Below are 15,500 nucleotides of genomic sequence, written 5' to 3' on the forward strand. Positions count from 1 at the left end.
TTATTTACACCTCTAATTAAATTAGGCCATTAAATGCAGGTAAAACACAACAGGATAGAAGGGTCATGAATACTCATGGATCCTCGCCGCTTGACTTGAGTAGACATTTGTTTCAAAGAGCTTGTGGAGAGATTAATTCAGTTATGGAGTGTTTCAGTATGGAATAGTTTAAAAGCAGACATATGTGGACATATATGAAAATAAGCCATATAAGTATGTGTCAAGAGTTGAAGAGAGATTTGATCTTCTAATTATATACAGTAGATGATATGGCTGACTGATTTAGTGTTCTAATAATGACAAATTAGGATGAAGTTCAAGCAGAAAGCTGAGGTGCTTGTATTCTAGTCTTTACCTTTACTCTGTGTTTGCCAGCTAAAGCCTCTGGAAATAATTAGTTTCTATTCACACTGGTTCCAGCTGTGGTTCGTGTGTTGTTGAGGCATAACTAGTGCAAATCTCAGGCTTGTTTTTTATTTCTATTCCTCGCTCATCTACATAATGCACTATGACACTTGCAATCAGGAAGGCCGTATTTGCATAGGCCCGTGTTTGAACTTCCCTGTTGACATGGTGGCAGTGTTTGTTATCGGCCAGTATTTTGACAGCCAGAGGAAGCCACACCGTCAGAGCTCGTATTCATGAGTGCACAAGACAACAGCCGAGCTAATGGGCGCCATGTTTACAGACTTCAGATAGACTCTCATTAGAGCCAAATGTCCTGGTATTAGATAGGTCTGAGCGAAAGAAGGAGGTGGAGGACATAACACCAGGCTGAGAGGTTTGGGGAGAAAGGTGTCTGATTTGCTTTCTGTATGTAGTCACATGTAGAAAAGTCAAAAAAGAGCAGAGCCCTGCCCACAATCAGAGAAACGAGGACACATCCTGTAGTTAAAAGGTTATTTGATCTGAGATTGATGTAATGCACTTATTATTACCCCTTTCTCCGTATTTCAAGGTACTGAATTTGGCAATCTGGCTGTGTCAAATTACTGCAAAAATGCCACTGTGTATGTATAGAATAACAAGTCACTACACAGCCGCTCCACTCATCCATAGCCATTGGCTTATGGAGCAGCCGTTGCAAGGTAGCTCCATAAATCTTCATACAATATTGATGTGTCAATCTAGTCATTGGGTTTACTGTCAGCCCATCCAGGTGCTGTAAAGATTAGTGGGTCTGTTCACTGTCTGCTGTGAGAGGATGCCCTTGAATGAGCAAGCAGGAGGACATCCTAACACCCTCAGGATGTCTAAACTCCCGAAGCACATGCTTGATCTATGCTCACTGGAGACATTTATTCTCTGCCTATATTCTTCTTTTCACATTTTCATACAGTGGTGTATGCCTGTTTAATGTTTGTTGGGTCATGATTGTATAACCCTGACTTACTTCGCATTACAGCAGTACACATGGAAAACTCCATAAATAACCTCGATTTTTTTTCGTTCTTTGTTACTTCCCCACTTCATTCACTGTTTGCACTTAATTTCTGTTTTCCCTACAGATCTCCACACTACGCCTGTCCAGAGGTCATCAGGGTAAGGGCTCCACTAGCTTCTTTTTCATAGTCCATCTTATTTTAACCTACCCCAACACTCTGCCCTAACCTGCTAACAAATGCTCTCTTGTCCTTAGGGAGAGAAGTATGATGGGAGGAAAGCAGACGTCTGGAGCTGTGGGGTCATTCTTTTTGCCCTGTTGGTGGTGAGTGTCAGCTTGTTCTTTACTAACTGATGATGATTGGACTGACATACATTTTAAAATTCTCCAGAGATATATGGCATAATACAATTTAACCAAAAAGTTTTGCCTTCCCTTCATAGCCAACAGTATGTAGCGTTTGTACCAGCTGTAATGGCTCAAAAGTAGGAAGCAGGTTAGCCTTGTGACAGGATATTCTCAACTTTGCACTCTGACTGTTGACTCGAGGTTGACCTTAGCGGAATGAGAAGATGGTGGGAGCTTGAAGTTGCCATGGAGCCTCAAACATAAGCTCAGGGTTCAGGGAGTTAAATTCAAAATCCGAACATTTAGAAGGACTTACTAGAGAAATTTTGCAGAAATGCCCTCAAGTTGATATTCTTGCGTAATAGAAGATCAGAGAATAGAAGCATCTTTTTATTCATTATCCTGTATCCACACACAATGTTATATCCATAATCAGGTCTATTCTCCAGCTACATTATGTCTGTGGTTCCCCAGCCGTGCAGCCCTGAAGCTTTGTTTCATCAACAGCTGTACTGTAGTTCCTACACACTCCTGCCCCATGAATAATTCATACAGCCAAACTAAAAGAAGAGAGCCCAAAATAAATACCAGCATGACAGGACGGCTTTTGGCCACAGGCCCTATGTATTTGTCTTTGTTTTTGACTCTTTCTCCCTCACTCCGTCTCTTTCTGTCTCGTGTGTTTGTGTGTGTGTTCTACTATGTTAAGGACAGTCTCCCTTGTACTCTTGTGTTGCGTAAACCTAATGTTGTTTACCGCTGTCTCTATTGTGACCGTACTTCTCTTGCTCCAAACAAAAGTTTCTCCCCATCGCTGTTTGACTGCAGATGAATACTGTCTTTCTCCTGTTTCGTCCTGATGTCTGTCTGCGAGATAACCATTTGTCTGATTGTGGGAGACACGCATACTCCCCAGCAGTTAGGCTGCGCTCAGATCATTTGTTACACAAGCCTGCCCCCTTTTTTCTCTCTACCTCTCTTCATTTCGCAGCCTTTCTTTCAGTCTTTCTCACCCTTCTCCTCTTTCTCTCCCCCTCCATCTTGTCTTCTGGTGGAGGTTGTCATTCATCAAACAGCCACATCTGTGAGGTGTCAGCTTGCTCTGATAAATGACTCTGATGAGAGAATGCTAAATGAACGAGGTAAATGAGAAAGCTGGGTAGTTTTTAGAAAAGCCCTCTTTTCAGCTGAATGCTCTAATTAGAGAGTTGAACAAGTTGAGAAAGCAAGTCTGTTCTTTAAGTCATGCAGGATTAAGACCTTAAAATGTGGTTTTGTTTCTTCTGGCGAGCCTTGTTAGTCATTCATATTCTTGTTTTTTTCTTTTCTTCCCTCAATTGGGTGAATGCTTATTTTCTGTTCTAATGCTGCCATTAAAACAAGTGCGAACTGTTTCTTCTCTACTATTTCTTTTCCCTTTTTTCACTCTCTGCTTATTTCCTTTGTCTCTCCAGGGTGCCCTGCCGTTTGATGACGACAACCTGAGGAATCTGCTAGAAAAGGTGAAGTTGGGAGTTTTTCACATGCCACACTTCATCCCTCCAGACTGTCAGAACCTTCTCCGTGGCATGATTGAAGTGGATGCTTCCAAAAGACTAACGGTCAGTTCAGTTAAGAGGCTGGATGATAACACACCATTATGATTTTCTCCATATATGTTTGTGTGCTTTTGGTCTTGGACTGTTTTTCATGGCCCCTTAGTTCTGATATTATTAACCCACGCACAGTACACAATTCTGACAGTGCCCCAGTGCACAAAGTGAGGTTCAAAAAGGTGTTTGTGTTGAAGAACTTGATTTGGCTGAGTGGGAGCAAAACCTTACAACCAGGTTCCAAAGTCTTGCAGAGAGCCTTCCCAAAAGCATGGAGGCTGCTACAGCAGTAACAGGTGGTAACTATATATTAATGTCCATGGTTTTATCTGATTGACAACCATGTGGCTGTGGGTGTAGTTATTACATATATCTTTAAGGGTAAGTATCATGAACCTCTGCGCATGTTGTTATTCTTTAGCAGTATGCATGATGTGTTTCTATAGTACATGAAGGTACACAGTACTCTTTGCACCTCATTATGCATAATTCATACATTCTTAGTGACTCAATTATACCTGAATTATATCTGCATTAAATATTTCATATTCATAGTCCACGACTAAAAGTGTTTACTAATGATGTTTTAGAAGCAGCAAAACACATTTAGATGTTATTTGAGACAGCATTCATGGAAAAAAAGACCCAGACACATCAGGTCTTTGTTATGAGAGGAAAATAATTATTTTGCAGATTCACAGCAAGCTGGGGAAACTTGTAATGCTCCAAGGATAGAGAACGATGGAAACTAAAGTGACTAATATCAACTCAATGCTGCCAAGCCAACCATTGTCTTTTTCTTTGTTTCTTCTTTACTCCCTTGTGTTCCAAATGTATTTGCCTCACCTCATCCCCAATTCTGTTTGAGTTCTTCCTCAAGTACAGGATGTGAATTCAGGAGAGGACTGCTGTTTGTGTACTCTCCCTCTGCACTGTTTAGTGTACTCATCACAATGCCAGTCCCTTTCTACACAGCAAGTGATCACCTTGGCAAGGTGGCTGGAGGAGAGCACGAGAACAGAGAGATGTGAAGGGCAGAGAGTCAGGATGAGAGAGAGAGAGAGAGAGAGAGAGAGAGAGAGAGAGAGAGATGGACAAAGGAAAATGTAAATAATGAAAGTGGCCAGAGATCCCTTTGTTTTGTGTCCTGTATTTCACATTCAGAAGACTCACAGAGATACATGCATGCTCACAAGTTGCCGTATCTGCACACACACAAAATAAAAAACCCACATTTTCACACACACATACTGTGCTGAATGTACACACCCTCTCTAGGCTCTCCAGGTATCTTTGTGAGTAAATGCAGTAAACAAAACTGTTTTCATGCACTTGCCTGTAAGCAAATGTGGTGACACCACCTTTAAGTGGATGCTGATGCTCCAATTCCCCATGCCTTAGCTATCTTTCACAGTGTCAGAATGACTTTAACTAACAGAAATATGAAAGACACTGATATAAAAAAAAACACTTCAGAAAGCTACAAAGAAAGGGATGTTCATTTGCAGGAGAGTTGACAACCTTAAGGTACAGCACTTCAGATGAGCAGCAGTGTTGAAACATGAACTTGAAAGACCCCACCTCTTTGGCATGCTGTATGTACACTATATGCTTTATTTTTTTCTGTTTTCTCTGCCTGACGAGGACAGGTCACCCTGAGATCTCCTAGATTTGTCCACCAGCCTCCGGCGCTGTCCTCGACAAAGGGTTACACACAGACCGAGCTGCTGGGAGAGAATATGCTACCTCTCTGCTCCCCTCTCGTGCATGAGGGCTCCAAACAGAGCTCTGGGGATGTGTTGTAACCTCACAGAATGTCAAATAGCCTTGTTACATAGAGCGTTTTTGGAGTTTAGTGGTGACCGCGCAGTCAAAGAGGAGACAGGTACACCCAAGGGTGGCAATGGGGAACATGTTATTCTTTTGCATGATATTATTTTTCATAACAATGTTGACAGCAGTTTGTTGAATCAAATCGATAGGGTAATCAGACTACATCTACTGGCGTGTCTATTTTCACCTGTTCTTCTGTTAATTAGATTTTGCAAATAGATGCACACAAGTACACACACAAAGCCAAGGCCCCACAGAGTGGGAGGGCAGTCACCCAGGCTTAAGGGGCTTAGCCCAATAAAAGCCTTTCTCTTCATTTCCTGTCTGTGTAGTATAGCCCCGGACCGTGACCAGGCCGGCCATCTCAACACAGTCATCTCTTCTTCACTATTCAAATGAACACAGGCACCCTGGAAATATCTGCCTCCTCGTGATCTCTGGCTAATGAAGAGGATTGGCTAGCTTATTATATTAAAGAGCAGTTCATCACAGACAGATAATACACTGATGGGGCCGGTGCAGATGAAGTAGCCTTCCAAGATTGCTGGAATGAAAATACATGAACTGTGTGTGTTGTTTTTGTGTATCTCCATAAATGTGAAATAAAACTGACCTCATTGAGAAATTACACTGTAGTTAATCTACTCCACCATTGTCAGAGGCTGCAGAGACAGCAGTTTCTGCTACTTTGCTAAGCTAGGCTGCTTACCTTTTAGCAGGACTAGTTTATCTGATGTTACTTTTTTCCGCCATTATTAGATTGAGCTAGTGCCTCATTTATGTGGCATAACAAACTCAGTTTTTAAGATGTTGGAGCATCAAAACTAATTTTTCAATTACAGAAAACTTGAAAAAGCAGGTAAAATAGCTTTAGCTAAGGCTATCTCACCAGCTAGTTTTAACTAGCTAGAGTGCAGTCACTGCAGTTTGGTTTTTACCTCAGTTTTCTAGTTCTTTAAATACTGTTTTACCCCAAATTACATATTATTATCTTATTATCTATTGCAGAATATTTTTATATGGTAAAACAGATGTCAAAAAGTCTTTTTAATTATTATTTTTTAAACAAATGTGTAGTTACTGTGTTTTGGCTTTTGTAGGGCAAAATAGGTCCCCATTGCTCCCTGCCCTAATAAACAGCCATATGATTGAGACATGCATACACATGCAGACCTGCATACATTTGTATAGATACATGTTGCACGAAAATTAATTTAAAGATAAAAACATACCAGCACACATACACTCATACACACACCTAGCCAAACCAATATTACACCAGCATTCCCCTCTGCCTGAGTGAAAGCAGCTGAAATTGGTACTGTCACATTTAGAGACTGATTGATGTGATACTGCATTTCAAACCACATCACTGCATGTGATATCAGTCTCTTGCCTCCAGGCCAGTAGGTCACCCACTGGCCTGTATGTGACAGGCAGGGTGTATCTGTCAATACCATGACCTCTGTGGAAGCAGACAAGATTCACCTAGTCAGTAACCAGTTCTCTGGCCAGCTCTGTGACTGAACTAGTGTAACATGGAGGCATTCATCAGTACTGAAGCACAGAGGTAAATCCTCTGGGATTGAGACATTTATGGAGACACATACCCAAGAACTATACCTCTGAATAAGTGATACTAATTAGAGCTGCTATGTGTATTTCCTGTGGTTCCACAACAACAGCAGGAGCAAATTAAAAAGTCCCAGCAGTGACATTGATCCTGTTTTCCTCTGTGGGCAGTTGAAACACTGTGGAGTCATTCTAACAGACATCTTCCTTTGTTGCCCTTTTGCTGACTGTTTCTGTCGCTTTGCACTTTTCCTTTCTTGTCAAAAGACCACGTTGACGGTGTTGGTGACAAAGTGGCCACATTAAAAGTGTGATGACAAGAGTAGTATTGAGAGAGTGAGTGTCTGTTTGTGTGCGTAGGAGAGATGGGAAGAGAATGGGAATGGGAGATTCCCTTTAGACCAGAGGGCTTGGCAGGGTCAGCAGTGTGTGTGAGGGAGATAATATTCTCCATTTATAGCTCAGTGGTATCACTTCTCTCTCATACTCTTGCTGCACCTCTCTCTGACTCACTTTTTTTCTCAATAAGTTTTTCCATTTGGCAGTATTAATATTTGAATATCTCATTATTTACTTCCACCGCTCAATCTGACTGTATTGTCCTATTGTGTTTCCATTAAGCCGGTAGGCTCAGGGCTTACTGAAGCCATACTTCACCAAATGTTTCTATACACAAGCAAAATATTATTGTTCTTTTCATTCACATTTTTCCTCAATGATTCTGTTGCCTTTGATTATTTTCTTAGTACCAAAACAACGATAAAATGATTCAAATCAAATGCATCACTTTGCTTGTGTACTGACCTGCCATTTCTTCTGTCATGTCTTTTACAGTTAGAACAGATCCAGAAGCACACATGGTACATGTAAGTACTCCTCTGTCTTCCACTCCTCTTCTCTCCTTTCTTAGCCTGTTCTGCAGAGGTTGTAGACCTGAGGGGAGCAACCACATGATAAATGGCTTTGAGTTTCAGCCCTGTACACCAGAGTACATTTGAGCAGGGCATGACTCCACTCTCGGGGATGTGGGGGTAAATTGGTAGTGCATGAAAGAGGATGTACAGCATATGGTCAACTGAACAGGGAGCAGGGGATAGGGAACAAGCAGGGATGTGGTGAAGGATGAACCCATCTAACCTCACTGTACCCATCATTTAACTTTCATAACAGAGTGTACCCACCTTTTTAAACTAACATAAATCTTTTGAGAAAATTTGTGGTACAGGTCATTGTAAATTATGTCAGCGTTCATTTATGAGAATAGTTTTTTTAATGGGGAACAAAAGCATGAATAAATGTTTGTTTAAAAATATATATATAGTATACACTAATTGATGTTTGTAAAGGCTGATATCCACCTTCGAATTATCAGATCATCACCATTTAAAAGTTGTAGTTGACCCACTGAAAAAAGTGATTTAAAGATTTTCTAAAGAATTTTAAAGGTTCTTACACTACAAGAGCAAAGATGAATCATGGGAGGAGGTTGTGAGTCCTGGAAAGGGTTGAGTTATGGTTTCTGTGGTGTACTGAAAGATCATGCAAACAGACAGCAAGACTGATAAGAAACAAGAGGAGACAAGAGAAGACTTGGGAGAGAAGACTAATGTAATGTGAGTTTTGTCAGTGAGGAAGTTGCCTGTCTGTCTGTCTCTGCATGGCAGGCTGGCTGGCCAAGTGACTGGCTGAATGAATGAATGTGTGAATGAATGAATGAGAGGGGGGGTTTGTCAGACAAATGTCGCAGTGGCTATTTCCCAGAAGCAGCTCATCAGTAGTAAAAATGAAACGTGCAGCCCATTTATCCAAATCACACAAACTACAACTTGTTTTATAAATTCAAATAAGGCCACCCACTCCTATTGTTTGTTTAATAGTTTTATTAGCTGGTGAGCTTCCTAACAATAAGCAGCAGCTGAGCAGAGCTGTGGTGCTGAAAGGACAGCATCGTCAGGCCAAACTGTGTTCACAGTTTAAACACAAATTCAACCTTAAAACCTTCATTAAGGTAGGATTTATTGCAGGGCTGTTGTAGTAGACTGCATTAGTTTTAGCAAAGTGGACCTCATAAACTGGCAACTGAGTGAAGTTTTAAGGGGGCACCTTATTATGTACATGTCAGACGTATACAGGAATGAAACAGGGGTCCAGTTTTTATTTTCATTTTGTCATTACCCCTACCACCAAATTGTATATGCCCAAAGTGAGATTAGGGTTGTGTGGGGTGAATAATCACTGTTGATCCAGTTCACAAGTTCACAGCATATAGAAAGGTGGAGGTGATTTTAATAGCTGCCTATGGGGTTTATGCTTCACAAGGCTCACCAGAGGGAAAAATAAATAGATTAATGGGGAAAAGTAGAGAGGGCTTGCATATATATGTGAATCTCTGTGTATTGGCACATTTATAGAAATTGAAGATGAATCGGTGTCAGTGCGAATTAGCCTTTCATTTTAAATCCGTAAGAATAAAGTCCTGCTTGTGTACTCCCTAGATACAGAAAGACAAAAGAGAGACAGACAAAAGTCGCATAATTAGAAGGAGAGTGTCTGGAAAGAAGCGAGGGAATAATGAAGAAACTAAATTTGGAAAAGAAGCCAGGAGGAGAAAGGGAGATTGCAAAACTTAACAGCATGACTCAGTCGTCTGTCTGCTTCTTGGTGACCATTATGACCCCTGTTCACCCTTTGAAACTTACATGCAATATGACTATGGGGAAAAAACGTGACTATCGAAGTTTCATAATGTGAACCAGGGTCATAATGAGGCAAACTTCCTGCCCCCGATGACCAAGAGGCAAACAAACAGTGAAATACAATGCACATTCCGCATATTCTATTTAAAGTACGTACTCATCAAATCTGTAAATCTGCAAAGTGAGATCCATATCCTTTACAAGCTATATGAATACGTTTATGTCGATGTATTCAAACATACTGAAAATTACAGTAGTAGGGACCAAAATGGCTGACAGTGTCCTTTTTTGTGTTGTAATTTCTTTACATTACCAGAGGGGGGAAGAACGAACCAGAGCCAGAGCAGCCCGTGCCCAGGAAGGTGACCATCCGGAGCCTGCCCTCTGCAGATGACATCGACCCAGACGTACTGGACAGCATGCACTCCTTGGGCTGCTTCAGAGACAAAAACAAACTGCTGAAAGACCTGCTCTCAGATGAGTGAGTGAATGGAGAGGCAAAAGGGGGGGATGGAAAAGAGAAAGAGGTGGGATGAAGAAAAAAAGAAGAATGGAGGTGTGGTTCGGGGAATTAAAAGGTGTGAGTGAGGAGGGAAAAAAGGCGAAACAGTGTTGAAAAAATAAAAGCAGCTGAAGACGGGGCTGTGCGGTGGTACTGCAATGGAAGGATGGGTGTGTGGTGTCCGTGTGCATAGACAGCCTTGGTTTTTCCCCAGCTCTTGTGAAGTCCTGTGATGCTGTCACTTTAGATGTCAGAAGCTATAGATCAGTTAACTGTTATCACACAGTGCTTACACCGCTTGCCACTGGATACATTGCCCCAAAACTGATTCTGGCTTGCACCACGAACAAGCTCCTGGTTCACATTGTTTATGTTCTGCTACTAATGTTTGTGTCTGAGTTACACATGTGTTTGTGTTTTTGCTCTTGTGAATATGCATTTATACTGAGGATACTTACCCTGCAGTCTTTCATACACTTGTTTTTTATTAATATGGGCATGCAGATGTTGTAGTTTTTCAGTTTCATTTTGCTTTGCTTTTCTATCTCCTTTCCCTCTATTTCACATTTGTCTGGCATCTTTAATTTTATATTAAACGAGCATTACTCTATCACTTTCCCCTCTCCCCATCTCTTCCGTTTGCTTCCTTTCTCCTGGGAGCATCTCATAATAGTGCTGGACTGGAGGAAAATCTGCTGTCTCTATTTCCCTTCCCCTGGTTCATTTTAGCTGAAGTTGCAGGTCCTTGTCTCTTTGCCTCCTACTGCTTTCCAATCTGTCTTTATTATGGAGAGCCAATCCCTGGGCCTTTTGCATAGAGAGTATTGGCCTAGAGGCTAAAGATATAAGCTTCCTGATTTACAGAGAAAGAAAAGGACAGACTCCTTATGTTTTGATACTTTCATAAACTTACCAGTAGACTCTACGTATGGAGGGCATATCCTAAAAAATATATGCAGAATATTATATGATGGCCTAATGAGCTGTAAAACTAAACTTTTGTTTTAATGATGGAAGCTATTTAGTAGCTGTTTCACAATGAACCCAAGAAGATTAAAAGACATTAATCATAGTGAGGGGTTTTGCAGTTTAATGTCTTGGTTTTGAGCTCTTGCAGGCATATGCTGATGCGTATATGTGTGTGAATTCTTCAGTAATCTATACACATGCATGTGTTTGGAATGACCCATGTTTGTTTACAGCCATTGTATTTTCTTTTTCCAGATGTCTCAGTAGTCATTTTATTTTCCCCTCTTTACAGTGACAACCAAGAAAAGATGATCTACTTCCTGTTACTGGACCGTAAGGAAAGGTACCCCAGTCAGGAGGACCAGAACCTTCCCCCTCGCAACGAGATTGGTGAGGTTCAGACCGAAGTGCAGATAAAGAATGTAACATAAAAAAGTATGATTAAAAAAACATCGAAAGAAAAGAGCATAGCAGGAGAAAATAGAAATAAGTCAATAAACACAGTATGGCCCACAGTATGTCTGAACAATACTACTAACTTTAAATGGCTTGAGACCGCTGTTTACACAGACAAAACAAGCCAATATAGAAGAATAAGTACCGCAAGAAGGTAACTCATGAATGCTTCTAGTGTCTGAACCGTTCTGCCGTGTTTTCCTCCCTCAAAAGAAATTGGATCAGCTCCAGTAGCGGTGGATTGGCTATCCAGTAGAAAAAGCTTTCTATTTATTGAATATAGACAAGCTTCTCAATGAAATATAGTAGCAGAAATAGAAGGTGTCAATAGGCCAGAGAATTATTTTCTTTTTTTAAACTGTCTGCTCCGACTGCTTAGGTTCAGATATTAACTCATCAAAAAAGGTGTTCTCCCATTTGAACACCACAACCCAGCACAGATTTCCACCCACAGAAATCTGTGCAGAAACAGAGATGCTCTACTTAGACTTCTGCCAGAGTTATTTTCTGACAAGAGTACTGCAATAGGAGGAGTATTATGTGCAAATGTATGTCTGTGTGTGTGTGTGTGTGCGCTGTGAGTTACCGACATTTTAAATGAATAGACTCCCTCTTCAGTGAATGTGATACAGTCAATACAGTGGCCATTAGTTCAAGGTATGGGAGGAAACCCTTATTCACTATTTGTTAAAATGTCAATGTGATCAGCGCCACACATATGCACACAATGCACAAAACCACTCAGTGTGTGAAAAATACATACATCAACGTGCAGACATGTAAGGTGCATTGTGTTGATTCTGAATCTATCTGCCTCGCTGTTTTGCACAGATCCTCCAAGGAAGCGGGTGGACTCTCCCATGTTGAACCGTCATGGCAAGAGGAGACCAGAGAGGAAGTCTATGGAGGTCCTCAGTGTCACAGACGGAGGCTCACCTGTACCGGCAAGGAGGGCTATCGACATGACACAGCATGGACAAAGGTACCCATGGAGGTGAAAAGAAAAAACTAAATAATCAATACAATTTTCAAATGAACAAATAGAGATGGACATAGCTCTGTGTGTGTTTGTGTATGTGTGGAGGATCTCGCAGACCAGTGGTGTTTCAGCAGGTCTGACAGCGAGTCTGGCTCTGGTGTCAGCAGGCTAGATTGTGGACAAACGTAAACAGAGACTGACGCTCTACTCGCTTTGTCTCCTGTCTCACTGTAGTAAATCAGTATACAGTAAAAGCTTGGATATTCCTGACGCCAGTACAAAATGCAGCAAAGAAGAAAGGTATTCACTTGCCACTCACTCCTCACACTTTCACCTCCTCTTGCTCCATGTCTCAACCCATGCAAGGAGACGTCCGTGGCAGGAGAAACATGCAGCAGTGCTTTCTGTTGAAAGAATACATTGTGTAAATGGTGATTACATGTGCTGCATGTGGCGGCTTCACAAGTCTATTTTAATAAGCTATAACTCATCTGAAAAATGACAGCTGGGACCAACAGAGTCAACAGTTTTGGGATGGCAGTCCCTAAAGTTTGATTTAACTCTCTTAATTAACTTAATTTTCAAACTGAGGATAACTGCACATTTTCAATTCAGAGCCTTAATATCTACAACCCATCTTTTCCGGTGTTAGCTCAATTATCTCTTCTTTTCATAATCTGAATGCATTGATAATCAGCTCTCCCACACTGTGTCCCACTTTCTCCGGATGCAGAACATTTCTCTATTTTAGAAATGTTCAAGTCACGCCAGAACCACACCCCCACAAGGCACAGTAGACTGATTTAAAATCTATTTCCTCATCTTATTTCAACGACCAATATATCATCACACCACACATTTCTGCTCAGAGGCAGTGACATTTGTGACAGCGGGGAAGATTGAATCTGAGGGGGTGATAACCTGATCTGCCTAATGATAGGCAGATTGGCAGAGTGCTGGAAAAAGCTTTCAGAGGTATAGGACATAAATGCAGAGGCAGTGAGGGCATATATTATATAGATAAAAAAATATAGTTATAAAGTTGAATATTCATCCAAATGTCAGATGCATTAATAACTCCTCACCATAGTGCATTTCCCAACAACAAAATATCAAGAATTTATTTCCCACTTCATTTCACCGGGGGAAGCCACTTCAGAAGTTTTAAAACCATTTCAAGAGTTCCCACCTCTGAACATTTCTGCTTAATTCTTTCACTCCTCTGGTGCCTCTGAATTTCAGTTCAGAAGATTCATCTTCTTGTGTTTCATCGCCTCTACTCCGCTCCTTCATCCCTTCAGGCGATCCAAGTCTTCTCTTCTTTATTTAAAGGTTGCATTAGTTTTGAAGCTGTCTTCTTCTGCCATTCGTCTGACTCATCTGTTTCAGTCAAGCCTAGAATCCCAAAATAGGCCAGTTTGCAATAATACTTTCCTCAACACCAGTTCATGAATCATACACAAATGAATGGTGCACATCGTAAGGGGCACCGAAATGAGTGTTTGAACCTTTATTTAAAACAGGACCTTTAGGTTCACTCATATGAATCGCAAAACAAAGTCACATCTACAGATGGCAGCATATGAAATAGATTTGTGTCTGGATCCTACATATATCAGCAGCCGCAGTCATTAAAAAAGCTCTGCTGCATATTTCTTCTGTGCTACTTTAAATCAGTGTGTTTGTTCTTACCCCTCCACCCAAATCTCTTTTCAGGGGCTCCTCCCTACCCTTTCATATCTCTCTCTCTCTCTCTCTGTGATCCCTTGTGTGCATCTGACCTTCAGTCCCAAACGCCCCCCTCTGTTTGTATGGAATTGCTATGCTAATGTGGAAATACTGCTAGTTTTTCTCTGTCTGGCTTCCTATCAGCTGTGGTGGGTTGGAGGTGGGGGGAGTCCTATACCACAGCCTCCAAATTAAATCAAATCTCTCTCTCGCTATACGCCCCACTGCAATTGATAGCTCTCCAGCTGATCAGTGGACGGAAAAAGTAACAAAGTCTCTGTGAATCTGGATTTTGTTTTTTGAACTTTTTTGCCTTTTATCACGTCCTTGTTTGCACTTTATTTGATCATGTGCTTGCATGTATGTGTGTGTATAGACAATGGTGTTGGGGAAGCACATACGTAGCAGAATAATGTCCAAAGATTTGACTGAGTTTCTCTGAACCTAACCTTATCTTTCCCCGACAGCAAACTTTTGTCGACAGCACAGAAGATTCGTAGAACTTCAGATCAGAGGGTGTCAGAGAGAGGACTGACTTTGAAACATGTGTTTTGACAGGATACATTTCCACCAGCGTAAATGTTGGAAGAGAGGGGAAACGGTTTTATCTAAAATTACACAATGAAAATGCCTGCACCTCAATCTTTATCCAGCATTTTGCCTCACATATCTCATGTAGGCAGTTACAATCCGATCATCTGTCCAATCTGCATTTTCACACATGTGATTGGTGATTTGACGGCTTCTGTGAAGTATAATTGAATAGATTTGGGATAAATGCTGCAGTAGCCATGTTGCAGAGAAATACACACAGACATTCTCACATGAATGTTCATTTCATTCTTTATATACCCAAAATATCTTAAAGAGACATTTAAAGCTAAATTTGTCGTAAGGCGAGGTGCTATATGGAGGTATGTGGACCCAAAAGCAGATGACAAGGAAGCAGTCTCAGGGTGAAGTAGCCGGATGACTACAGAGTTTGTGGGGTGGAATGCAGGCATGTACAGGCAGAGGTGAAAGCAGGGGAGTGAGTCCAAGGTGGAAAACACAGTTCACAAAGGAGCAGCCAAAATCCAAAAAAGGTCCACGGGAGAACAAAGAATCCAATACAAACTTACAGTCAAGGCTTGGCAGGAACAACACCATGTGTACAACGATAATCCAACACAGAACAAAGAAAAGACCAAGACTAAATACCCTAGGGGAGGTGAGACAACGAGACACAGGTGCAAACAATCAAGGGAGGACCAACAATCAAAACTGGAGGGAAAACACAGACAGGAAGTAAAAACACAAGACACACAAGGGAAGGAGACTACTACAAAATAAACCAGGAAGTGATACACCAAAACCACCACAAAATTCAAAGAAATCCCACTGATTTAATTTTAAATCTTAACAACATGCCAGGAGAAATGAAGTGAGGTTAATGATATGT

The 15,500-nt window shown here is 41.2% G+C and overlaps 1 protein-coding gene across 8 annotated transcripts in view; it reads left to right on the forward strand.

Moving 5' to 3' along the window:
* The window catches only part of LOC122874798 (serine/threonine-protein kinase BRSK2), a 168,475-nt gene that overhangs the window by 136,167 nt on the left and 16,808 nt on the right, over window positions 1-15,500 (forward strand). For 3 of the 8 annotated variants that reach the window (XM_044193156.1, XM_044193158.1, XM_044193160.1), the window contains exons 6-13: window positions 1,509-1,542; window positions 1,640-1,708; window positions 3,187-3,333; window positions 7,564-7,595; window positions 9,742-9,906; window positions 11,189-11,286; window positions 12,184-12,334; window positions 12,566-12,631. In XM_044193156.1, coding sequence (XP_044049091.1) covers window positions 1,509-1,542; window positions 1,640-1,708; window positions 3,187-3,333; window positions 7,564-7,595; window positions 9,742-9,906; window positions 11,189-11,286; window positions 12,184-12,334; window positions 12,566-12,631 — 762 coding nt within the window. Of the gene's footprint in view, window positions 1-1,508; window positions 1,543-1,639; window positions 1,709-3,186; window positions 3,334-7,563; window positions 7,596-9,741; window positions 9,907-11,188; window positions 11,287-12,183; window positions 12,347-12,565; window positions 12,632-15,500 lie in introns of all 8 variants that reach the window. The other 5 variants (XM_044193157.1, XM_044193159.1, XM_044193164.1 and 2 more) reach the window with 3 other exon arrangements.

This window comes from Siniperca chuatsi, linkage group LG4, assembly GCF_020085105.1.
Source record: "Siniperca chuatsi isolate FFG_IHB_CAS linkage group LG4, ASM2008510v1, whole genome shotgun sequence".
In the NCBI taxonomy this organism is placed as follows: domain Eukaryota; kingdom Metazoa; phylum Chordata; class Actinopteri; order Centrarchiformes; family Sinipercidae; genus Siniperca; species Siniperca chuatsi.